The 26920-nt window shown below is 42.8% G+C and overlaps 2 protein-coding genes across 2 annotated transcripts in view; one reads left to right on the forward strand and one right to left on the reverse strand.

The window, feature by feature from the left end:
- Positions 1-26920, forward strand: part of LOC140847410 (uncharacterized) — a 199190-nt gene that overhangs the window by 65617 nt on the left and 106653 nt on the right. The window contains exon 2 of the mRNA XM_073227678.1: positions 498-632. The gene's annotated coding sequence lies outside the window, so the exon portion shown is untranslated. The remainder of the gene's footprint in view (positions 1-497; positions 633-26920) is intronic.
- LOC108392981 (nuclear RNA export factor 2-like) lies at positions 5044-25931 on the reverse strand. Its single transcript, XM_037008563.2, has 22 exons — positions 25855-25931; positions 24772-24869; positions 12303-12480; positions 11923-12076; positions 11221-11304; positions 11008-11112; positions 10811-10891; positions 10622-10691; positions 10388-10476; positions 10180-10287; positions 9905-10014; positions 8429-8465; positions 7968-8036; positions 7818-7873; positions 7573-7680; positions 7396-7454; positions 7175-7290; positions 7038-7080; positions 6429-6504; positions 5870-6052; positions 5427-5487; positions 5044-5292 (listed from the first exon to the last, which is right to left on the reverse strand). The coding sequence occupies exons 2-22, from the start codon at positions 24839-24841 to the stop codon at positions 5236-5238; spliced, it is 1914 nt and encodes a 637-aa protein (XP_036864458.2). The 5' UTR covers positions 24842-24869; positions 25855-25931; the 3' UTR covers positions 5044-5235.

Raw genomic sequence — 26920 nt, forward strand, 5'->3', positions numbered from 1 at the left:
AAGATTTCATCTCTATAATCTGTATTATGTTGAGTACCCATGTGAATACAGTTCTAGGAGAATTTAAAACAATCAGTTCTTAAGCTCTGGAAGCCCATACTCCAAAAGGGAAGCCAGTGGGTATAATGTAGGGGGAGGGGAGAGAGAGAACCCCATTCTTACTCCTGACTCAATGCGTGACCCTGGAGAAGCATAGTGCTCTGTGGGCCTATCCTTGATCATCTGTAAAATGGGAATAATGATACCTTCCTTACAGTGCTCTGGTGGAAAGAAAAAGAGAAAACCTATAATAGCTGGCACATTGTAGGACTTGGACAAACATTAGTACTACCCAGCCTGCCTTCTTTGTCCCACAAAACAGATAACTTTTAAATAAACCAAAGTGCATATCTGTCATAAAGAGCATCTGGAAATGTAGCCAAGGAAGAGAAACATACAGAAAGAAATAATTTGCTTTCATTCCAGGTAATTTCCTGTTCCCTTCTTTTACCTTCTAGTTTGGCACTGAAGGAGCAGTTTCCAACTGAGCTTAAGAAAAAGACAGCATATGTAGAAACAAAGCAATAAAAGGTCTGCTGGTCAGAAGACTGGTTTCAGGAGGCCTGTGCCCACACCAAACCACAGGCCCTTGGGTAAGTCCTTTCCCTGGTGCTGGCCTCAGCCATAACAGAACACTCAGTACAAAACTGGTTCAGGACATAGGTTTGACCTTGCGTGGCTTTAGTTTCAGGATGCATGATCTTTTAGTAGGCGGTTTCCTGTCTCTGAATTTTTTCTCTTGTGTTAAGTGGGAATGGGATGGTACTTGTTTCTTAAGATTGTAGTGAAAAGTAAGTGAAACACTGTCTTGAAAGCACTCAGAGCAGTTTTTAGCACCTTCAGTGTTGAGCGTATCTCTGTATCATTCATTTAATTATTGATACTCTTCCCAGCTATCCGAAAGGAGAATTGTGCAGGTTGGATTTGCATTGCCAGGTAATTTAATTGTTCTATGGCACTAATTTTGTTGCTGTTAGGAGCAGACAGGTTGACATAGAAATTAAAGGAAGACTGTAAAAACCAGCACCAGATATACACATTTAATATAAAATGGATGTGACATTTTCACAGCTGTGGATTAAGATGCATTGTTCAGGAAATGGGACATGTACAGCTGTAAAGATTCAATAAAAACCAGTGTTAAAATCATGGACACAAGTCTTTATACATTTGTCCAAGCCCATACAATGTGCAACATCAAGAGTGAATCCTAATGTAAACTATGTACTTTGAGTGATTATGATGTATCAAAATAGTTCATCAATTGTAACAAATGTACCATTCTGGTGAGGGATGTTGATCATGGGAGAGGGTGTGCATGTGTGGGGATGGGGTATATAGGAAGTCTCTGTAACTTCTTCTTAATTTTGCTATGAAATAAAACTGCTCTAAAACAAAAGTATTTTTAAAAACTCAAAGTTAAATACTTTACCCATACCAAGTGATTTAATATTAATTATACTCTCGATAAATTGCTTTATACTTTTAATGTGAATGAAACATCCTTTAAAAAATATTATACACACACACACACACACACACATCAGCATGCACACATACATTAATTCACCAGTGAAGTCATATGGTCCTGAGCTTTTCTTTGCTGGGAGATTTTTTTTATTACTGATTTAATCACCTTACTAGTAATTGGTGTGTTCATATTTTCTATTTCTTCCTGATTCAATGTTGGTAGGTTGTATGCTCCAAAGAAATTTTCTATTTTTTCTAGTTTGTCCAGTTTGTTGGTGTATATTTATTTTTTTATAAAAGAATTGGCTTATGCAATTGTGGAACCTGGCAAGTCCAAAATCTGAAGAGCAGGCTGGGGAACTGGAGACCTAGGGAAGAGCTGCACCTTGAGTACAAAGGCCTTCTGCTGCCATAATTTTCTCTTCCTCCAGGGAGGTCAGTCTTTTTTCTATTCAGGCCTTCATCGGATGGGATGAGACCCACCACATTATGAAGAGTAATCTGCTTATCTTAAAGTCTACTGATTTAAATATTAATTTCATTAAAAAAACACCTTCACACAATATACAGAACAATGTTTGAACAAATGTCTGGGTACCATAGTCTAGTCAAGTTACACATAAAATTAACCATCACACCTGGCATCCTATTACAACTACAGAATTTCAGGCCCTGCCAGACACTTACCCTCTCTAATCTCCAGAAAGCATGCTTTCCTACCATTACATCACTACCCTTCTTTGATGCAGATTAGGGTGCTAAGAACAGCCAGACACCACTTCTCTCTGCTTCATTTTGGTGGAGGTGGGGGCTAGTGTCTAATCTTGCTTGATCTAAATCAGAGGTTTCTGCTTTTGGGTATGGCCATTATTGGGGCGAAGTGCTCGAATCACTGGCTTTATCCAGAATGGGGATTACAGAGTGGCAGGTTCATAAGAAGCAGCACTTGGAGGGAAATTCTGTGATTATTTAGGAAGATAAGCAGCAGGTATGCACTAGGGCTGAGGGTGGGGATCACAGGCAGTTATCCTAGGGGTGAGGCCATCAGTTCAGAGACATCAATTCTGGGACAATGTTGGGAGTAGAGAGTACCGCAAAGGAGCCAGAGGTATTGTGAGGGAAGGCACACAAGTTATTTGGAGATGAGAGATGGAGAAGACAACATCAAGATCACTCCCTCTGTACTTCCTGCAGCTTCTTCTGGGGTTTGTTCCCCAGGGGGGCTCCTGGGCCCAGATGGGGTCTGGGAGGGGAGCTCCAAACACCTCTAATGGCATCCTTTGTAAGAAGCACACCTCATTGGAGTTTCCATGAACTTGGTGTCTTTAGATATGATGGGCAGGAAGAGAATGATATATGATAAATAATGCCTCTTCATGGAGTTAATCCCACTGAATTCCAAGGCCACAGTCCCTGAGCTGCCCTATCCCTAACCAGATTGTGCCAGGGCCCAGGGGAATGAACAGAGCAGCTGCTGCTAGATGGTCCTGGTCAGTCAGGACTCCTATTTATTACTTTCCATTATAATCACCCTTCCCACCTCTCATTCCACACAAAAAACACAAATTAACAATGTCAAGAATAGAAGAAATCCATTACTAAAGATCTTACAAAAACTTGTAAGTTGTTATAACAAGTGAATACTCAAAGTTTTGTGTCAATATATTTGCCAACTAAAATGAAATGGATACAAAACTGCCTCTGCATTATGATTCAATTTATATAAAATCTGTGTACATATATATTTATGTATGTATATATAATTGTTCCAAATGACAGTCAGAAATGGATATGCTAATTTTTATCCTCAGAAGCAATGTATGAGATTACTTGCTGACTACTCACAATTTTAGAAATAATGTTGGAAAGCACACACTTCACTTCAACATTCAACATTTATACTTTTAAAAATTTAACTTGCCATATAGGACAATTTGTCACATCCATCTGTCATCTATCTATCTATCTATCTATCTATCTATCTATCTATCTATATCTATCTATCATCATCTATCTCTATCTCTATCATCTATCTACCTATCTATCTATCATCTATTTATGTATCTATCATCTATCATCTAGATATATATCTGTCATCTATATACAGAGAGAGGTAATGCAGGGTTAGCATTTGCCCAGGATCATGGGACCTGGCAGGGTTTTGAGTGACTGAAAGATGAGGTGTCTGAGCTGTTCAACCAGGAGGCCAAGGATGCAGAAGCCTGAAAATGTAGACAGAGGGAGAAGAGGGGCCATGTGATGAGTTCCACGGTCCCTGCCCACAAGCAAACTAGGACAGCTCAGAGCGCCTGAGTCAAGCTGGAGACTGCAATTGTTTGCTGGCATGTGAGGCTTCCTCTGTTCCTCACTATGCAGCTGAGAAGCGTTTGCCATGGTCTTTGCTCTCCGGGCGAGAAGGCCGAGACTCGCCTTTGATCATGGACACACTACAGGGAATGATATGAGATTATTCCTTCCGAAACTGCAGTTATCCCCTTAGTTCCTATTGTTCAGAAATTCACATGCCAGCTTATGGATCCCTCACGTGCATGTACTTACATAAAGAGCAGAAGAGTGGTAGGAGAGGACTTACTTGGGACCTGAAAATTGAAGCATAATTTGTACGCTGGCTGTACCCCATCTGTGTCATCATTTGCAGGACTGCAACTTGAAAGTTGGTACTGCTATCATTTTAATTTCAAAAATTATGGCTGCTTGTTGTCTAAGATGCACGTTACAAAAGTATGGAAAGTAAATTGTGCAAGTGTCCCATTCAATTTTTGCCTGCAATTCTGAGCTGCTAATTGCTGGTTGATGAGAAAGGTGCCAGAAAACTGACCATACTGTGAGGTTCCGTACTTTCATTGTTGGTTTGAAAGTGAAAATGAAAGGCTGAACCCCTCAAGGCCATGGACATGGAGTGCCTGGTGTCTGCTCTCTGAGAAATGCACTGGGCAGACAGGCTGACTCTCCCTCACTTTCAGGTGCTCCAGTGAGATCCCTCCCACAGGGCACCTCCAGGGCCCAGGAGGGGCCAGTTCAGTGGATGCATGACGAGACAAATGGTGGAAGCGTGGTGAGAAGTGTGAAGAGGCCCGTTCCCCATTCACCAATGTGTAGATCAAAAAGTGGTCACACTATGGTCTTTGTAATCATTCAAATGATTGGGAATAAGGAGTCACCTATGTAAGTCCTCACCTCCCTTCCATCCATAGCCCTTGCCAGCTGGTAGGCATCCCTTGCCACACCCCTGTCCCAGTGTTCCAGTCACGTGCCTGCTTCTGCAGGTCCCCAGGTAGAGCATCTGAGTCACACTGTCCCCAAAGGCCAATCCCTGGAAGCAGCGTATGTCCCACCTCATCAGAATTATCAATAAAATGCCTGTAGAGTCAAGCTCCACATACCTGCCAGTACTTCCAGGGTAAATGGGGTAGTGGAGCACAGGGCCTTTCAGTGCTGGACCCACTGGCTCATGGTTGGAGCAGGGAGAGAATGATCCAGGACACACAGTATGCAAAGCAAGGCACCACTCTTTATTTTGAAAATAAACAGCAATCACGACTGGGAAAAACACACAAAGCAAAAGATCCTTTAGGTGGTTATGTGACCTGGCCTACAAGGTAACTCTGTCTTCTTGGACAAGAAGGCCTCCAGCCCCAGTCATGGGTGTGGCCTTGGGCTGGAGAAAAGTTGAAGAAGATGATGTGGATAAAGACACAGATGACATCAAAGGCTCCTTTTTGGGGCTGGTTCAAAGGCCTCCTCTGGGATCTTGCCCTCAGCCTGAAGGGAAGGAGTTAGGATGTCAGAAGGGCCAGCTCCCTGAGTATTATTCCCAGGCCCCTGGCCTGCACCTTTGTGACCCTGATGAAGGCCCAGAAGCACCATCTTTAACCCACTTGACTCCCAAACCTCACCTTAAGTGTAGTGAAGACTTGACCAGCTCTGGCATAGTTCCACTCGTTTTCCTGCAGGCACCTGGAGTGGGAGAAGAGCAGGTGATCTTCTGATCAGTACCACAGCACAGACATGCTGACCATACCATGCCATGCCACCACTAAATCTATGCCATGTTTTTACTGGTGCACGTGTACCAGTATGAGCACTATAAGTAATGATGAAGAAAGACCTAGTGGAAACCCTATACAAGATAGTGTCATCTGACCCTGATACAGTTTCAAAAATTCTTCACATGTGTGATCATAAATTACAATACTTCTGACATATGCCTACTTCTTCTGGGAAATAAAAATGGCGAAAAATATCCAAATGCTTTTTATTCCAAATTACCTGTGTGCTTCCATGATTCCAACCCCACTCTCCCAGCCTCCTCCTATCCCTGTGCACACCCAGCACTCACTTCTGAGACCACTTGGGGTTCATCCCAGACTGGATGGAGAAAGTCATCACCATTTCATGCTGCTGCTGGGAGAGGATGGGCATGGAGGTACAGGACGGTATGGGCACTGGGGTGGAGAATGTACTCTGAGTCTCTTTGGGGGTGGCTTCCATCACAAACAGTTCATCATTCGTGATGCAGAGACTGGAAGAGAAATGGGCCCTCAGACAACGGGACAGATGGACAACCCACACCCACAACAATGATCCTGCTCCCACTGCCACTGAGCAATACCGAACAACCAGATTCCTTCCATACTACCATGGTGCCTGCCCCCTAGATGCCTTGGCTGGTACCTCTCTCTCCCACAGAGCCCACCTTTAGGGAGACTGTCTACCAGTTTTACTGGATTTATATGTTCATCCCCAAACCAAGGATGATTTTACACCTGCAGTGGACAACAGCCCAAGGAGTGGACAGTCTAAGCTCCATTTTCAGAGGATGATATGTATATATTCTGATTCCACACTGTGGAGCCCAGACTAGGATAGGTCCTTCCCACACACAACAGACAACTCACCCAGAGGAGTTTCTGGCAGGGATGGTGATGAAAGTCCGGGTGAAGGCACGAAGAGAGCCCTGACACCATCCTACTACTGAGACGACAATAAACAACAAAACCCCATAGAGGCTCGCACACTTCCCATGCTCTCACAGAGTTCCCCCAAGTCAGGGTCGGACTTGGTATTCCCGCTGAAGGGAATAAACGTTCTCTGAGAGTCAGGGCATCATGGAAGGGGAGGGCAACTGGGACCCTACAGTGTACCAGGCCCTGTGACAACCATTTCACAAGCCCATATAATTCATTCTTCACAGCTGCCCAAGAGGTGGGTTCATTTAGCCCCGTTGTGCAAACGAAACTGGGAGGTTAGGTACTGGGCCCGAAGTCACAGGGTGAAGACCTAGGATGAGAGCCAGCAAACTCGCACGGCCTGTGTCGCTGGTGCCCAAGCTGTGGGTGCCCGACAGCCATGGATGCGGGTCAGACCTGGATGGTTTGGGGCAGAGTGGAGGTGGAGAATAACAGCGGGAAGAGGAAGGACAGGGAAGCTGGGAGAGCTCTGAGAGAGAGCCCAGTCAGCGGGAGGGATCATGGGGCATCTGCAGAGGGGTCCCTGCACAGGCTCACCTTCATTGAAGACCCCGTTGACAGAGAAGCAAAGCATGGTCTCCTGAAAGGGAAGTGCCTGGGTGCTCAGCACCATCCAAATCTCCCACCCACCTGAGGCTCCCTGGGAGGGCCCCAGGGAGGGGGCAGGCGCTTACCGTATGGAGCCACATGTCCACCATGAAGGAGCTGAGGTCATGCTGAGTTTTTGGCAACATGCACAGGGAGCGCAGGACCTCAGGCTGTGTCTGCTTCAGCAGCTGAACCCTCAGAACTGTAAAGGGAGAAGAAAGCCAAGGCTGGGGGCGGCCACACCCTAAGCTCATGACGTACCTGTTCCACTCCCTGGCCTGGCCAGTCCTGCCCACCACACACGCACAGGGGTCCTTGAGCTCCTTTATATTCCTGCTGTCCTTGGCATACTCGCACAAGCTCCTCCTAGGAGAAAAAAGAGGAAGAGGGTTGGTGCTCTGGCCAGGTGGGTGTTCCCAGGAGCTGGCCTCCTGTGCTGGGGAGCCTCGCAGCCCAGGAGCAGAGTATGAGCTGTGGTACTCACAGGGCTGGGGCCTCGGAGCTGAAGGGAATGGTCAGGGAGAAGCAGGCCTCAATGTGGTAAGCACCCAGGAGTGCCTGTCGGTCTCCAGAGTCATAGATCATGTAATACCTGTGGGGGAGCAAGGACAGTCTGTCTCTGTGGTCTGGACCCCACATGGGACTTCAAGGACACACTGAACAGTCCTGAGCTTGGGAGGCCCCTCCTGTCCCTGCACACTCTGTCCTCCTGGTCCCAGGGGTACTTACAGCTTCAGGAATGGCAGGATCAGATCCTTCACTGGATCAGATCCTTTCAAGTCTTCCTGTAACCAAAGAAGATTCCATTTGAGATGAGACTATGGGGCTGATAAAGCCTCCCTTGCAGTACCCCAAATGTTGTTGGATCCTGTTCCTCACCTTGCAGGGCTTTTCCAAGCAGTATCTTTCAATGTCAGTGGTATGTGGTGAGGGTAACTCCTCGCCATCCTGGAGAGGGAAGAGGCAGTCAGCAGTGGAGACCAGGGAGCTGGCCCAGGATGATCAGGGAAAAGGATGGGCCCAGGAGAGGGTGAGGGTCAGAGGTCAGGTGTGAAAGGGCCCTGTGAATTCCATAGGCAAGATTACAGTAGGAATCTTCATCACAAGGTCTTAGAAAGTTTCTTTATATGCAACTTTTCTGTGTCTGTATGCTTATGTTCTTGTGTGTTTATGCACATTTTCCCAGAAAGAATATCCATGTTTTTTTCAAGAGTTCATGTCCCTCAAAATGGATAAGGGCATGATGCAAACATGCAAACTAGGCAAGCCCAAAATGGCCTGAGGGCAGGTGTGGAGGTCATCAATGTTAGGAAGAGAACATGAGGAATGTAGACACTTACCAGGCGCAACAACTTGGGGAAACAATCCCTGATGGCACTGTCCAAAACCAAAAATAGAAAGATGTGGTTGATAGTTTTGGTTGCAATGCTTCCTTTGAGTTAAAATGGTAATACCATAAACAAAGACTAGTGTGTTCTGCTTATCCAACAGCCCCCTTTACTCACTCAGCCTCTGATTGCAAGGATCTTGGGTTTCCTTCCTTGTTGAGCACTGAGCATCTGCCACATGGACTATCTGAAAGCAGCTTCCTCATCTTTCCACACACCTTTATGTTCATATTCCCTCTGCCCCTCTGCCCACCTGCCCTCCCTTAATGTTCTCCCTCTCTCTCCCCCTCTCCATCCTCCTGGGCAGCTCCCACCTAGACAGCCCTGGGTCCCCCTCCTCCAGTGCCACAAGGAGCCACATCTGGAGCCTAGGCTCCAGGCTGCCTCCCTCTCCCTTCCTCCAGGTGGCCTCTGAAGGCCCCAGAGAGGAGAGGGAATGGGGTGGGAGCCTGGGGCTCAGACACTTCACTGGGGGTCCAGCATTGTGCCAGGACCAGGGCACCCCCAGGATTGGTCCTGGAGGCATCCATGGGGGCAGGAGACCCTTCCCAGACAGAGTAAAGGGTCAGGCTCCAGATCTGCATGGGGTACAGGGTCTGTGGCCCCCTTTCAGGATCACCAGCTACTCTCCCAATGGTCTCTGTGAACCTGTGCCTGTCTTAGTTCCTTGACTGAGTAAACATACCTATGTTGGGCCACCAGGAGCCCCTCTGGGGGACCAGACAAGATGATGTGACCTGTGGTGGGAGGGGCCCTGCCCCTGACAGCCCTGCTCTTCTGTCTCCTCCACCCCCTTGTCTCCACCTTGCACTCCTGCCTCAGGAAGCCCGCTGCTCACGGGCAATAGCCTGCTTGTGGCTGCTGGACTAAAGGAACGTTGGTTTTTCCCTAGGAGGGCCTAGTGGCTGGCACTGGGCCCTCAGCAAGGGGCAGGCAATGCTCAGGGTCAGCCTGGGATTAGAGTTGGGGGGATCCTTCTGGACCAAGGGAAAGAGGAGTCCCTCTCAGGGCAGTGGGGGGGAAGCCCCACGTCAGTTCAGAGGCAGGCTGGCCTGTCTCAGCATGAGGCCTTGGGCTGGAGGGCCCTTCTCAGCCCAGGGCACCAGCATCTGGACCAAGGCTGGGCAGTCCTGGTTCTGGTGAGCAGGGGGAGCCTTGATTCTTGCAGCACACTCTTGGGTGGGTGTGCTAGAGACTGCTGGATGCATAGTCAGGAAACAGACCCCAAACCAGGAGAACCAGTGAGCAGGTAAGAGGAAAGAAAACAGATCTCTATGCATGGGTGAAGGACACAGAGAAGAGAAGGCAGGGCCTATGGTCTTCTCTGAGGGCCAGGGTTGCAATCTTCTGCAGAGGGGCACTGTTAGGGGCACTGCCAGGCTTCCATAGGTAAAGGTGCCCAAGAAGGGTGACAGGGTTGGCACTCACCGTATGTAGGTGGCCTGGTTTGGGAAGTTGTAACACAGTGGGTTCCCTTTCAGCCACAGCTCTTCAAGCTTCAACTCTTTCATCTTGCACAATTCCCACACCCGCTTCAACTGAGAAATATGGTGAGGAAACTCTGGAAAGAGTCCCAGGGAAAGTGACACACCCACCAGTCTCCTCCCTTCCTGATGGGTACCTTTCTCCTGCCTCCTGTCACCACTCTGCTGAGCGCCACCACCCACTCACAACCCAGCTCTGATATGGCTCCCTCTCCTGACCTCATTTTTGGAGAGATTCAGGCTCTTGATTGTGGGGACCATGTGTACAATATCAGACAGGCCATCCAGCTGGTACAGTCTGTTGTTGCACAAGTTCAAGGACAATAGCTTTTGGGAAAGAAGAGAGTCATGGTTACTATCTCAGGCCTGAAGACAAATCCACCCTCCATCCCCTACCTTGATACCAGCACTGGGCCTAAGGCCTCACCTCAGGGCAATTCTCTTTAATGATTTGCAGGGTGGCAGCCATGCAGCTTCTTCGATTCAGGATTATATCGATTTCATGGCCCACTAAGTCTTCAGGAAGCCGAGAGGAGGGAATCAGAAGGCTTTGAGGAGTCTGAGGCCAATACCAACCCCTCCCATGTTACCACCCCTCTGTCTCCCTCCTAGGCAGAGTCCTGTGCTCTCCCCTGCCTAGAGTTGCTGCTGTCAGTCATACCTGGGTCAAAGCGGAGCTTCTGGAGATCAAGAGCTTTCTGGAAGACATCATATCGTCTGCTTATGGTCAACTGTACAGAGAGATGGACAGAGCCATCCTGAGGGTGTGGTGGTGATCGGCAATTGGGGGCTGGGAGGGGAAGAGGTAGGTCTGGGTGTGGGCACCCAATGTGCCTTGAGTAAGCATTACCTTTAGCTGCTCTATTTCTTCTGGCTCCATCTTATTCTGCACAGAGTAGGGTACAGTGGAGGGACGGACAAAGATAGGTATCTGCCGGAAGGAGAGGTGGGGTAATAAAAACCAGGAGCTCTAATTCCAAAGACAACGATGAGTCCCTGGCTTGTTCTGCCTTGGAACTAGGTACAGGTACTACCCTCAACACATACCTCTTGATTGTTCTCATCACAGATCTTATTGCTGACATCCTTCAATGCAGAGGCAATGCTACTATCCTGGACAAAGAACCTAGCCTGTTTTTTCACATAGTGGAACTAAAGGGATTAAAAACAACAGCAATAGTTTCAGAGGCCAATAGCCCCTGCAAGCCAGCTCTATCCCCTTCCCTGTGCCCACTCATCTGGTTTCACCATGTCTCTTACATCCACTGGAGTGAAGGGGATGCTGCAGTGACTCTGGAGTATATTCATTAACCAGATCTTATCATACTTCATCCCATCACGAATCTAAGGGTGAAATGAAAGGACAGGAAAGAGGAGAGAAAACATGGTATTAAAGCTGGAGAACAGGCCCAACACAGTGTTATTTTTCCGACCTTTTACAGGGCTTTAGGGTTTCTATACATGGAACCACTGGCATGATTTCTTATTTTTGAGGCAAATACGGATTTTCTGAGCCCTCTTTTCTCTCCCTCTTACTCTAAGCTCTCCTCCAAAATATTGACCTAAGATGTTTAATGCAGTCTTCCTTTTATAAAGTTCTAAGATATCCTACCTAGTGCAGACCCTAATTGCCAATCTGACAAGATCTCAAGAGACTCTACCCCTGTCTCCCACACAGAGCTTGGGGAAAACTAAGGCATCTAGTTTGGAGTTGCTCTATCTCTTTGGCAGTGGTATTCACTTTTGCCTTTAGACAGTCTGTCTTGTTCTCCTTACAGTCTGTTACCTGTATTGCTCTTCAGAATTTGTCCACAGATGAAAAAGAATGTAAACTCACAGTAATAAAAGGGACAAAGTACAAACTGTTCATAGCAAAGAGCTTAGCATTTCTTTGTGAAAGCAACACAACTCCCTCTGACCTTTCTCTCCTGCAGATTATATACATTTTTCCAGGACACTCACTACGATCTTGAACCAGCTCCCTGGGGTTCCATCTTTCGTGTTCTTCCCCATTTTTCTCATCAGAGGTTTCTTGTCTTGCCACACAGTAACGTGGATACGGTGTTCATCATGGCATTTCACTGCCCTCTTTCTGTGTCCCATGGTATAGGGAGTGCTGTGAAGAGGCAGTGGAGAGGAGGAGGGTGGCCATGAACACTGAGAAAGCCTTCTGTGCACACTCAACTCTCTGACACCAGGGCTACAATTTGGATTTCTCCACCATTATTCCTCTTTTAGCTTTCTTCAGTATTCCAGTGAGACAATAAAAAGATCATAGAGAGTAAAAGGGCTGCATAGTCCCAGGGAATGCCACATGCACACGAGGCTGTCAGGTCACTTACTTTCTTTCTTGGGAGTACTGGGCAGCCCTCATCATGTTTCTACCACCCTTCTGGCGGTGCAAAGGCTGAGGCTCATATCCACCATGTTCATTATAAGCACCCCTCCTGCCAAAATTTCCTGGGAAAGAACTCTCATTGTTCTTTCTTCCTTGAGGTGACCAACCACCATCATTCCATTCTGGAAAAGGGAACATAAAATACAAGTTTGAAGACACATCAGTGGTCCCCTTACCATGCACTACACACGTCTTAGGCTAACATCATGGTAGGGCAAGCAAAGTGACAACCTGCCCTGAGGGACCAATCCCACAGCCCCAGAAAGGAAACCCCACTGCCTGTCAGGATAGGAGAGCCTTACCTGACAGATGGTACTATCAAGGGAGGGACTACGGGGAAAGTGTGGTGAGGAGGGGGAGGGGAAGGGAAAACGGTTGACCCTTTTAAAACAGGAGGATTTATGAAGAAGAGAGGTGTGTGCTTCTGCAGGTTAGACCGAAATGTAGCCACATGCAGGGAAAACATCCAAAGCTTGCCTTCTCTCAGGCCTTTCCACCAACCACACACCAATACCTTGAGGCAACCTCTCTCAAGCTTCCCAAATCCAATCGGCCACCAAACTGATTCCACAATCAGAGAAGCTCAGGTAGAGAAAGAAAAAAGGATCTCCAGGAATGAAAGACTATTGAGAGAACTGTGTGACCAATCCAAATGGGACAATGTTCTCATTATAGGGGTACCAGTGGAAGAAGAGAGAGAAAAAGGGATAGAAAGTGTCTTTGAAGAAATAATTTCTGAAAACTTCCCCAATCTGGGATTGCAGGCGAGTGGCGCATGTTGTGTCACAAGAAGAAAGCCCCTTTGTGCCTTCCAGACTCTGTGCCCATGTCCACTTTCTGTGCCAGTCAATCGCATGCAGGGAGCAGCTTCTGGGTCTGGTCAGTTAGCTGCATGCAGGGAGAAGCCTCTGTGTTAAGCTGTGTGGTTGCTGTAGGTGAGGCTGCTCCCTGGCTGATGTGCAGCAATGACAGGGACAGCCGGTTTGCTCACAGGTGCCAGTGGGAAAGAAGGGCCCACAAAGACATGGAGGCTTAATGACATGCTCCTAAATAATCAATAGATCAATGACCAAATAAAAACAGAGGTCAAGCAATATATGGAAACAAATGAAAACAATAATTCAACATCACAAAAATCTGTGGGATGCAGAAAAGGCTGTGCTAACACGGAAGTATATTGCAATACAGGCCTACCTCAGGAAAAAAGAAAAATCTCAAATGAACAGTCTAAACTCACAAGTAATGAAACTGGAAAAGAAGAACAAATGAGGCCCAAAGTCACAAAAAGGAGAGACATAATAAAGATTAGAGCATAAATAAATAAAATCGAGAAGAATAAAACAATAGAAAGAATCAATGAAAGTAAGAGCTGGTTCTTTGAGAAAATAAACAACATAGATAAACCCCTAGCCATATTTATCAAGAAAAAAAGAGTTTATACACATAAACAGAATAAGAAATGAGAAACGAAAAAATCACTACGGACATCACAGAAATATGAAGAATTATGAGAGAATACTAAGAAAAACTACATGCTAACAAACTGGATTATCTAGAAGAAATGGATGACTTACTAGAAAAATATAACCTTCCAAGGCTGACCCAGGAGGAAACAGAAAATATGAATAGACCAGTTACCAGCAAGGAAATTGAACTGGTAATCCAAGAACTACCTAAGAACAAAACCCCGGACCAGATGGTTTCACAGCTGAATTTTACCAAACATTTAGTGAAGACCTAATACCCATCCTCTTTAAAGTTTTCCAAAAAGTAGAAGAGGAGGGAATATTCCAAAACTCATTCTACAAGGCCAACATCACTGTAATACCAAAACCAAGCAAAGACACCACAATAAAAGAAACTTACAGACCAATATCCCTGATGAGCATAGATGCAAAAATACTCAACAAAATAATAGCAAACTAAAGTCAAAAATACTTCAAGAGGATCATCCATCATGATTAAGTGGTATACATCCCAGGGACGCAAGGATGGTACAACATTCAAAAATCCATCAACATCATCCACCACATCAACAAAAAAGACAAAACCACATGATTATTTCTATAGATGCTGAAAAAACATTTGGCAAAATTCAACATCCATTCATGATAAAATATCTCAACAAAATGGGTATAGAGGGCAAGTACCTCAACATAATAAAGGCCATATATGACAAACCCACAGCCAACATTATACTTAACAGCAAGAAGCTGAAAGCTTTTCCCCTAAGATCAGCAACAAGACAAGGATGCCCACTCTCCCCACTGTCATTCAACATAGTTCTGGAGGTCCTAGCCACTGCAATCAGACAACACAAAGAAATAAAAGGAATCCAGATTGGTAAGGAAGAAGTCAAACTGTGCCTGTCTGCAGATGACATGATATTGTACATCAAAAACCCTAAAGAATCCACTCCAAAACTACTAGATCTAATATCTGATTCAACACAGTTACAGGATACAAAATTAATACACAGAAATCTGTTGCATTCCTATACACTAGCAATGAACTAGCAGAATAAGAAATCAGGAAAATAATTCCATTCACAATTGCATCAAAAAGAATAAAATACCTAGGAATAAACCTAACTAAGGAAGTGAAAGAACTATACCCTAAAACTACAAGACACTCTTAAGAGAAATTAAAGAGGACACTAATAAACGGAAACTCATCCCATGCTCTTCAGTAGGAAGAATTAATATTGTCAAAATGGCCATCCTGCCTAAAGCAATCTATAGATTCAATGCAATTCCTATCAAAATATCAACAGCATTCTTCAACGAACTGGAACAAATAATTCTAAAATTCATATGGAATCACAAAAGACCCCAAATAAGCAATCCTGAGAAGGAAGAATATAGCAGGGGTGATCTCGCTTGCGAACTTCAAGCTCTACTACGAAGCCACAGTAATCAAGACAATTTGGTACTCGCACAAGAACAGTCCCATAGACCACTGGAACAGAGTAGAGAGTCCAGATATTAAACCAAGCATATATGGTCAATTAATATATGATAAAGGAGCCATTGATATACAATGGGGAAATGACAGCCTCTTCAACAGCTGCTGTTGGCAAACCTGGACAGCTACATGTAAGAGAATGAAACTGGATTACTGTCAAAGTCCATACGCAAAAGTAAACTTGAAATGGATCAAAGACCTGAATGTAAGTCATGAAACTTAACTCTTAGAAGAAAACAAAGGCAAAACTCTCTGGAACATAAACATGAACAACCTCTTCATGAACACATCTGCACAGGCAAGGGAAACAAAAGCAAAAATGAACAAGTGGGACCATAACAAACTAAAAAGATGCTGTACAGCAAAGGACACCAGCAGTAGAACAAAAAGGCATCCTACAGTATGGGAGAATATATGCATAAATGACATATCTGATAAGGGGTTGACATCCAAAATATACAAAGAGCTCATGCACCTCAACAAGCAAGCAAATAATCCAATTAAAAAATGGGCAGAGTTGCTGAACAGACACTTCTCTAAAAAAAAAATTCAGATGGCCAACAAGCACATGAAAAGATGCTACTCATCACTAATCATGAGAGAAATGCAATTAAAATAACAATGAGATATCACCTTACAGCAGTTAGGATGGCCACCATCCAAAAGACAAACAAGAACAAATGTTGGCAAGGTTGTGGAGAAAGGGGAACCCTCCTACACTGCTGGTGGGAATGTAAATTAGTTCAACCATTGTGGAAAGCTGTATGGAGGTTCCTCAAAAAGCTCAAAATAGAAATACCATTTGACCCAGGAATTCCACTGCTAGGAATTTACCCTAAGAATGCAGCAGCCCAGTTTGAGAAAGACATATGCACCCCTATGTTTATCACAGCACTATTTACAATTGCCAAGAAATGGAAGCAACCTAAGTGACCATCAGTAGATGAATGGATAAAGAAGACATGGTACATATACACAACGGAATATTACTCAGCCATGAGAAGAAAACAAATCCTACCATTTGCAACAAAATGGATGGAGCTAGAGGGCTTTATGCTCAGTGAAGTAAGTCAGGTGGAGAAAGCAAGTATCAAATGATTTCGCTCATCTGTGGAGTATAATACCAAAGAGGAAACTGAAGGGAACAAAACAGCAGCAGACTCACAGAACCCAAAAATGGACTAACAGTTACCAAAGGGAAAGGGACTGGGAAGTATGCATGGGAAGGGAGGGATAAGGGGGGGGAAGGGACATCACAATAAGCATATACAATGTAGGGGGAGAGCAGAGGGAAGGCTGTACAACAGAGAGAAGACAAGTAGTTACTCTAAAGCATCTTAGTACTCTGATGGACACTGACTATAATGGGGTATGTGGTGGGGACTTGATAATGGGGGGAGTCTAGTAACCGTAATGTTGCTCATGTAATTGTATATCAATGAGAACAAAAGAAAAAAAAAAGAACAAATGAGGCCCAAAGTCAGAAGAAGGAGGGACATAATAAAGATCAGAGAGGATATAAATAAAATTGAGAAGAATAAAACAGTAGAAAGAATCAATGAAGCCACAAGGTGGTTCTTCGAGAAAATAAATAAAATAGATAAACCCCTAATTGGAGTTATTAAGCAAAAAAGAGAATCTACACACATAAACAGAATTAGAAATGAGCAAGGAAAAATCACTACGAACACCACAGAAATACAAAGAATTATTAGAGAATACTATGAAAATCTGTATGCTAACAAACTGGATAACCTAGAAGAAATGAATAACGTTCTAGAAAAATACAACTTTCCAAGACTGACCTAGGAAGAAACAGAAATCTAAACAGACCAATTACCAGCAATGAAACTGAATCAGTAATCAAAAAACTACCCAAGAACAAAACCCTGTGCCTGATGGCTTCACCACTGAATTTTATCAGACATTTAGAAAAGACATACTACCCATTCTCCTTAATGTTTTCCAAAAATCAGAACTTCCAAACTCATTCTATGAAGCCAGGATCACTCTAATGCCAAAACCAGGCAAAGACCCCACAAAAAAAGAAAACTACAGACCAATATGCCTGATGAATGTAGATGCAAAAATACTCAACAAAATATTAGCAGACTGAATTCAAAAATACATCATCTCAGGGATGCAAGGATGGTATAACATTCGAAAGTCCATCAGCATCACCTACCACATCAACAAAAAGGACAAAAACCACATAATCATCTCCATAGATGCTGAAAAAGCATTTGACAAAATTCAACATCCATTCATAAAAAAAACTCAACAAAATGGGTATATAGGTCAAGTACCTCAACATAATGATGGCTATATAAGACAAAGTCAAAACCAGCATTATACTTAACAGCGAGAAGCTGAAAGCAGTACACCCCAGAGAAGTAGTGACTCTATAGCACCTTCCTACACAGATGGACAGTGACTGCAATAGTCTATGTGGGGGAGACTTGATAATATGGGTGAGTGTAGCAACCACAATGTTACTCTTGTGAAACCTTCATAAGATTGTATATCAATGACACCTTAATAAAAAAAAATTAAAAAAAACTTTATGTATGGATACTGACATGTGAATTTCCATTAAGTTTCATGTGTCAGGTAATATTCTTTTATATTGAAAAACAGAAAACCCTAATATTAAATGAATTCTTGACAAAGAATTCATTAGAAGGCAAAATAATTGGTTACTCTTACATAGTTATAGAAATGCAAAAGGTTAGAAATTAATTAACAGCAAACCAAATCCAGCAATGGCAAAAACAGCACAGTAAAGTTGTGTTTATCTCAAGCTTTCAATGTTGGTTTAACATTAAGAAATCCGTAAGTAATTCAATACATTAATAAGATAAAGGACTAAGAAAAGGATGATTATCACAATGACTCCAGAAAAAATACAGACAATAAAATTCAAATACCAATCAAAATTAAATGACAACAACTCTCAGCTAATCTGGAATAGAAGGATATTTCTTTAAACTGATAGTGAGCATTAAAGAAAAACAATAGGATATATCAGATTAAAAATGGCAGCATGAGAGGAGAGACAGAGGCTTCCTCCTAAAACTGGATACAATTAGAAAATATGGTTGACGCAACTAATTCTGAGAGAGCAACTGGAAAGAGGATGGCGTCAGACTTCACACACCTGGAGAAAAGAGGAGACCTCACTGAACAGGTTAATGTACCAGAGCTGTGGCTCCACGGGACCCGAGCTCTTCCCCCACCCGAGCTCACAGGCAGGAGGAAGAGAAACGGAGCAGGGAGGGAGTGGAAGGCTTGGGACTGCTGAATACCTAGCTTCGGAGATCTGCTCTGGGAGCACAAACTTACATTTCATGGTGGTTGCATGAGACTCGTATGACTACCGGGTTGGAAAGTTAATTCAGGCAGAGTTCCTAGGGAGACAGGGATTTTGGCCACTTGTGGAAAGCAGGCATCTATATCCGGCTGCTCTGGGACAAAAACTTATTGTGTGCCTGGTCCACTGGCTTAGGCAGTGGAGACAGGCACAGCAGCCCAGAGGCAGGGAACAGCTCTTTCCTCCCCCCAGGCACCAGTATCGCTCCCCTGTGACCCCTGACATTGCTTCAGGGGCTGAGCAGCTCCAGAGTAGAGCTTCTGGACACTAGAGGGCGCCATATACAAACATGAAACACCAAAGGAACCTTGTCCAGAGTAAAATTATTAATACAACTCCCGAGAAAGATTTATATGATATGGACCTTGTGACTCTTCCTGAAAGGGAGTTCAAAATAAAAATCATCAACATTCTAATGGAGGTATGGAAAGACATCCAATAACTCAGGAATTAATTCAGGTCAGAGATCTAATCATTGAAGAGCACGATGGAGGGTCTTAAAAGCAGGTTGGATATGGTGGAGGAGACAATAAATGAAATAGAAACTAGAGAAGAGGAATACAAAGAAGCTGAGGCACAGAGAGAAAAACGTATCTCTAAGAATGAAAGAATATTGAGAGAACTGTGTGACCAATCCAAGTGGAACAATATTCAGATAATAGGGATACCAGAAGAAGAAGAGAGAGAAAGGGATAGAAAGTGTCTTTGAGGAGGTAGGTGCTGAAAACTTCCCCAATTTGGGGAAGGAGTTAGTCTCTCAGGCCATGGAGATCCACAGATCTCCGAACACAAGGGACCCAAGGACGACAACACCGAGACACATAGTAATTAAAATGGGAAAGATCAAGGATAAGGATCACATACAAAGGAAAGCCCATTAGGCTAACATCAGACTTCTCAGCAGAAACCTTACAAGCCAGAAGGAAGTGGCATGATGTTTTTAATGCCATGAAGCAGAATGGCCTGGAACCAAGATTAATTTATCTGGCAAGATTATCATTTAAATTTGAAGGAGGGATAAAACAATTTCCAGACAAGCAAAAGCTGAGAGAATTTACCTCCCACAAACCATCTCTACAGTCTATTTTCGAGGGACTGCTATAGATGGAAGTGTTCCTAAGGTTGAACAGCTGTCACCAGAGGTAATAAAACAACAGTAAAGAAAGTAGAAGAGCTAATTACTAAGCAAATGAAAAATTAAATTAACTATCCCCAAAGTCAGTCAAGGGATAGATAAAAAGTACAGAATTTGATACCTAATACATAAAGAATGAAGGAGGAAGAAAAAGGAGGAGAAATAGAAAAGAATCTTTAGATTGTGTTTGAAACAGCATACTAAGTGAGTTATCTTAGACTCTTAGATAGTAAGGAAAGTAACCTGGAACCTTTGGGAACCACGAATCTAAAGCCTGAAATGGTAATGAGTACATACCTATCAATAATCACCCTAAATGTAAATAGACTGAATGCACCAATCAAAAGACATAGAGTCACTGAATGGATAAAAAAACAAGACCCATCTATATGCTGCTTACAAGAAACTCATCTCAAACCCAAAGACATGCACAGATTAAAAATCAAGGGATGGAAAAAGGTATTTCATGCAAACAATAGGGAGAAAAAGCAGGTGTTGCAGTACTGTATCAGACAAAATAGACTTCAAAACAAAGAAAGTAACAAGAGATAAAGAAGCACATTACATAATGATAAAGGGCTCAGTCCAACGAGAGGATATAGCCATTATAAACATATATGCACCCAATACAGGAGCACCAATATATGTGAAACAAATACTAACAGAACTAAAGGAGGAAATAGAATGCAATGCATTCATTTTAGAAGACTTCAACACACCATTCACTCCAAAGGACAGATTCACCAGACAGAAAATAAGTAAGGACACAGAGGCACTGAGCAACACACTAGAACAGATGGACTTAATAGACATCTATAAAACTCTACACCCAAAAGCAACACGATACACATTCTTCTCAAGTGCACATGGAACATTCTCCAGAAGAGACCACATACTAGGCCACAAAAAGAGTCTCAGCAAATTCAAAAAGATTGAAATCCTACCAACCAACTTTTCAGACCATAAAGGTTTAAACTAGAAATGAATTGTACAAAGAAAGCAAAAAGGCTCTCGAACACATGGAGGCATAACAACATGCTCCTAAATAATCAATGAATCAAAGACCAAATTACAATGGAGATCCAAGAATACATGGAAATAAATGACAACAACACAAAGTCCAACTTCTGTGGGATGCAGCAAAAGCTGTCTTAAGAAGAAAGTATATAGCAATCCAGGCATATTTAAAGGAGGAAGAACAAACCCAAATAAATAGTCTAACATCACAATTATCAAAATTGGAAAAAGAAGAACGAATGAGTCCTAAAGTCAGCAGAAGTAGGGACATAATAAAGATCAGAGAATAAATAAATAAAATTGAGAAGAATAAAACAATAGAAAAAACTCAATGAAACCAAGAGCTGGTACTTTGAGAAAATAAACAAAATAGATAAGACTCTAGCCAGACTTATTAAGAGGAAAAGAGAATCAACACACACTAACAGAATCAGAAACGAGAAAGGGAACATCACAACAGACCCAACAGAAATACAAAGAATTATTAGAGACTACCATGAAAACCTATATGCTAAGAAGCTGGAAAATCTAAAATCAATGGACAACTTCCTAGAAAAATACAACCTTCCAAGACTGACCAAGGAAGAAACACAAAATCTAAACAAACCAACTCCCAGCAAAGAAATTGAAGTAGTAATCTAAAAACTAGCCAAGAACAAAACCCCTGGGCCAGATGGATTTACCTCGGAATTTTATCAGACATACAGAGAAGACATACTACACATTCTCTTTAAAGTTTTCCCAAAAATAAAAGAGGAGGGAATACTCCCAAACTCATTCTATGAAGCCAACATCACCCTAATACCATAACCAGGCAAAGACCCCAAGAAAAAAGAAAATTACAGATCAATATCCCTGACGAACATAGATGCAAAAACACTCAACAAAATACTAGCAAACCGAATTCAAAAATACATCAAAAGGATCATACACCATGACCAAGTGGGATTCATCCCAGGGATGCAAGGATGGTACAACATCTGAAAATCCATCAACATTATCCACCACGTCAACAAAAAGGACAAAAACCACATGGTCATCTCCATAGATGCTGAAAAAGCATTCAACAAAATTCAACATCCAATCATGATAAAAACTCAACAAAATGGGTACAGCGGGCAGGTACCTCAACATAATAAAGGCCATATATGATATATGCACAGCCAACATCATACTGAACAGTGAAAAGCTGAAAGCTTTTCCTCTGAGATCAGGAACAAGACAGGGATGCCCACTCTCCCCACTGTTATTCAACATAGTACTGGAGGTCCTAGCCATGGCAATGAGACAAAACAATGAAATACAAGGGATCCAGATTGGTAAAGAAGAAGTTAAACTGTCACCATTTGCAGATGACATGATATTGTACATAAAAAACCCTAATGACTCCATCCCAAAACTACTAGAACTGATATCGGAATACAGCAAAGTTGCAGGATACAAAATTCACACACAGAAATCTGTGGCTTTCCTATACACTAACAATGAACTAATAGAAAGGGAAATGAGGAAAACAATTCCATTCACAATTGCATCAAAAAGAATAAAATACTTAGGAATAAACCTTACCAAGAAAGTGAAAGACCTATACCCTGCAAACTATATGACACTCTTAATAGAAATAAAAGAGGACACTAACAAATGGAAACTCATCCCATACTCTTGGCTAGGTAGAATTAATATTGTCAAAATGGCCATCCTGCCCAAAGCAATATAGAGATTTGCTGCAATCCCTATCAAATTACCAACAACATTCTTCAACGAACTAGAACAAATAGTTCAAAAATTCATATGGAAACACCAAAGACCCTGAATAGCCAAAGCAATCCTGAGAAAGAAGAATAAAGTGGGGGGGGTCTCACTCCCCAACTTCAATCTTTACTACAAGCCACAGTAATCAAGACAGTTTGGTACTGGCACAAGAACAGAGCCACAGACCAGTGGAACAGAATAGAGATCCCAGATATTAATCCAAACATATATGGTCAATTAATATATGATAAAGGAGCCATGGACATACAATGGGGAAATGACAGTCTCTTCAACAGATGGTGCTGGCACAACTGGACAGCTACATCTAAGAGAATGAAACTGGATCACTGTCTAACCCCATACAGAAAAGTAAATTCGAAATGGATCAAAGACCTGAATATAAGTCATGAAACCATAAAACTCGGGAAAAAACACAGGCAAAAACCTTTTAGACATAGACATGAGTGACCTCTTCTTGAGCATATCTCCCCGGGCAAGGAAAACAACAGCAAAAATGAACAAGTGGGACTATATTAAGCTGAAAAGCTTCTGTGCAGCAAAAGACACCATCAATAGAACCAAAAGGAACGCTACAGTATGGGAGAATATATTCATAAATGACAGATCCGATAAAGGGTTGACATCCAAAATATATAAAGAGCTCATGCACCTCAACAAACAAAAAGCAAATAATCCAATTAAAAAATGGGCAGAGGAGCTGAACAGACAGTTCTCCAACGAAAAAATTCAGATGGCCAAGAGACACATGAAAAGATGCTCCACATTGCTACTCATCAGAGAAATGCAAATTAAAACCACTATGAGACATCACCTGACACCAGTAAGAATTGCTACCATCCAAAGGACAAACAAGAACAAATATTGGTGAGGTTGTGGAGAAAGGGGAACCCTCCTACACTGCTGATGTGAATGCAAATTAGTTCAACCATTGTGGAAAGCAGTATGAAGGTTCCTCAAAAAGCTCAAAATAGAAATACCATTTGACCCAGGAATTCCACTGCTGGGAATTTACCCTAAGAATACAGCAGCCCGGTTTGAAAAAGACAAATGCACCCCTATGTTTATTGCAGCACTATTTACAATAGCCAAGAAATGGAAGCAACCTAAGTGTCCATCAATTGGTGAATGGATAAAGAAGTTGTGGTACATACACACAATGGAATGTTATTCAGCCGTAAGAAGAAAACAAATTCTTCTATTCATGGATGGAGCTAGAGTGTATTATGCTCAGTGAAATAAGCCAGGCAGAGAAAGACAAGTACCAAATGATTTCACTCATATGTGGAGTATATGAACCAAGAAAAACTGAAGAAACAAAATAGCAGTAGAATCACAGAACCCAAGAATGGACTAATGGTTACCAAAGGGACTTGGCAGAAGGGGTGGGAAGGGAGAGATAAAGGCAGGGAAAAAGAAAGTGGGCCTTACAATTAGTATGTATAATGTGGTGGGGGCATAGGGAAGGATGTGTAACACAGAGAAGACAAGTAGTGAGTCTACAGCATCTTACTACACTGATGGACAGTGACTGTAATGGGGTTTGTGTGGGGGTACTTGGTGAAGGGGGGAGTCTAGTAACCATAGCAGTCTTCATGTAATTGTAGATTAATGAAAATAAAATGAATTAAAAAAATTTAAAATAACTTCAGCAAATAGTGTACATAATAGTAAGATATTAAAAGCATTCCATATTAAATCAGAAGAGGCAAAGATGACTCACATAGTTACTTCTGTTCAACATCTTATTGAGTCTCCTAGACAGTGAGTGCAGTAAGCCAAAATAAATACATTAAAAAAATACACATAAATTAATATACAAAAGTGAAAAGAAACAAAACTGTATAATTGCCTTTATATAAAACTCAAGAATCTACAGCAAATTCTAAGAATAGAGATTTATTGGATGTAAGGCTAATATACACAAATGATTGCCGTAAAAAGAAAACAGCATCTTCAATGTAAATGTACCATTTAAAATAGAAAAAATTAGTTCTGTGAAATATACTATGAATTGGCTCACTTGGCAACTCTCCCATTTGTGAACTCCATGATGTTCTCTTACAGCAGCCTGAGCAGACTAAGACTCTACCCTTCTCTTTGAGATTCAAGTTGCATATTATCTTAAAAAATACGACAATATGAAAATCCGTTTACCTTCATCTTTGTATGTACCATATTTCTCTAATGGAAGAACAGATTTTTGCTGTTGCTGTCTCTCAGACATAGTGTTTTGTAGAACAAACCTGGTAGTGCTGAAATGAGAGAAAAAGTTGAGTAGATATAATAAAAAATCATGTGACAATATTCTTTCATCATCTGTCATATACTATTCGAATCCCCCATAATGTAAACACAAGCTTTTATTTGCTGAATTTTACTCAGTATCATCTATGTGGTATTTATGAAATGTGATATCACCTGTAACATTATTGTTTTTCCTAAAAAAATTCACTATTTTTTCCAAATGAAAGGGAATTTTCAAGAAGTCTAAAAAGTAATAGTTAGAAATCCAGGGGAAAATCATTAGCTAATACTGTCTGGTTGGACTAGTTTAAGACATTCAGAAATCCCAAGCACAAAGATTACATAGACCCAATACACACTTTGAAAAACTACTGAACTACAAAAATAAATATAAGAAATAATTTCTGAATCTCCACACAATTACTACTTTCACACTTTTACTGAAAAAGTACCCAATTTTAAAAAATAAATCTCTCTCCTTCCTGCTGTATAGAATCAAATAAGATAAGTTATGATCAGACTTGGAGTCATCTATACAAATCGACATCGAAGAGGTCTGTGGTATCTGTAATAACAACGTGGTCAGAGGAAGGCATCACAAGGCACAGTGACTACCGCAGGGTGCTAAACAAGGCTAGGGCTTTGGTGTGTGGGTGGGGAAGGGGAAAAAGAAGTGGTTTTCCAGAACCTGCCACTGAAAAGTCTACGACTTCCCGCCAACAACTCTCACGTCTCTGTTCTCCGAGGAAACTTCCACTACCGGCTGGCGCCCTGCCGGCAATCCCCCTCCACAAAGTCTCGTCAGTGTTTGACCTGAGGTGGGGCGTGGTCCACAGTTCTGAGTCTTCTGAACCTAACGATCTAACTCCTCAGACGGCTAACGGGAGCGAAAGTTTAAGGAGACTTTCCACACACTTAAATGTCTGCAAGTCGCACTAGAGGGGACATCACTTGACGGCAGGATCCCCGTAACCGATAGCTGTGGGACCCTACCTGATTTCTAGGTTCCTGACTGGCGGCAGCTGCCCAACAGAAAGTTCTAGAGACTTCGTGGATAAAGAGCCCTCAGTTTTCACGTGACTGAAGAGCAAAGTCTCACGAGACTACAGAGTGCCCTTTGACTTTAGAGCAAAGTCTCACGAGACTACAGAGTGCCCTTTGACTTTAGAGCAAAGTCTCACGAGACTACAGAGTGCTCTGCGGCCATCACATACGCGCAGCAAACAGTGTGCGTAGCCGCAGAGCTCACGTGACTGAACGGCTTTTTCTACCTTGTGAGGTAGCAGCCATATGGGTGCTGATGCTGGTGGAGTGGTGGAATTTAGTAACCCACCATCTTAATGTAATAAGACGGCTGAGCCTAACATTAACGATAGGGGGATACATGACCATAGCATCCGTATGACCCTCAGAAGCAGGACACCTATGAGACTTCCAGAGCAAAGGCTTCCACATGCCACTCACTAACTAGTAAGGGCTACATGAGAGGAGGAATCCACGTGATGGTCAGGATTGAAGAAGCCATGATGCTCTAGAGACTTGAAGATCTGGCTCTACTACATGTCCCTACAGGGAGACCACATGAGCTCAGGGTTTAAGAGCCCATGATGCTGACATGATTGGTAGACCTGGTCCTGCCTTGTAACTAGTGCCCACATGATGGCAACATCCACATAACCACAGCTTTAGGAGCCCACAGTGTTCACAAGCTGAGTGAGTGAACCAGTCACTCTCCTTGTATGACTGACAATAAGGCTCTCCTGATGTGCATGTTTCAGGAGACCATTCTCTTCATGAGACTTGTAGATTCGGGACTTCCACATTTCTGGGCTCCCCATTCATGGTGGTGCCTCTAGGTAACCTTCCAAAGCACCAAGCTTGGTCTATTCCTGCCCCTACCCCTGCTGTAATGTGCTAATTTTTTTTCTAATAACACATGAAATTTGATACCTAAGCTAGTACATAGCAATGAAATAGGTCCTCTTTAAAACCATAAGCATTGCCATGTTGCAGTGACTACTTCAACATGTGGGACCCTACCTGATTTCTAGGTTCCTGA

This window comes from Manis javanica, chromosome X (assembly GCF_040802235.1).
Source record: "Manis javanica isolate MJ-LG chromosome X, MJ_LKY, whole genome shotgun sequence".
NCBI classification, from domain to species: Eukaryota; Metazoa; Chordata; class Mammalia; order Pholidota; family Manidae; genus Manis; species Manis javanica.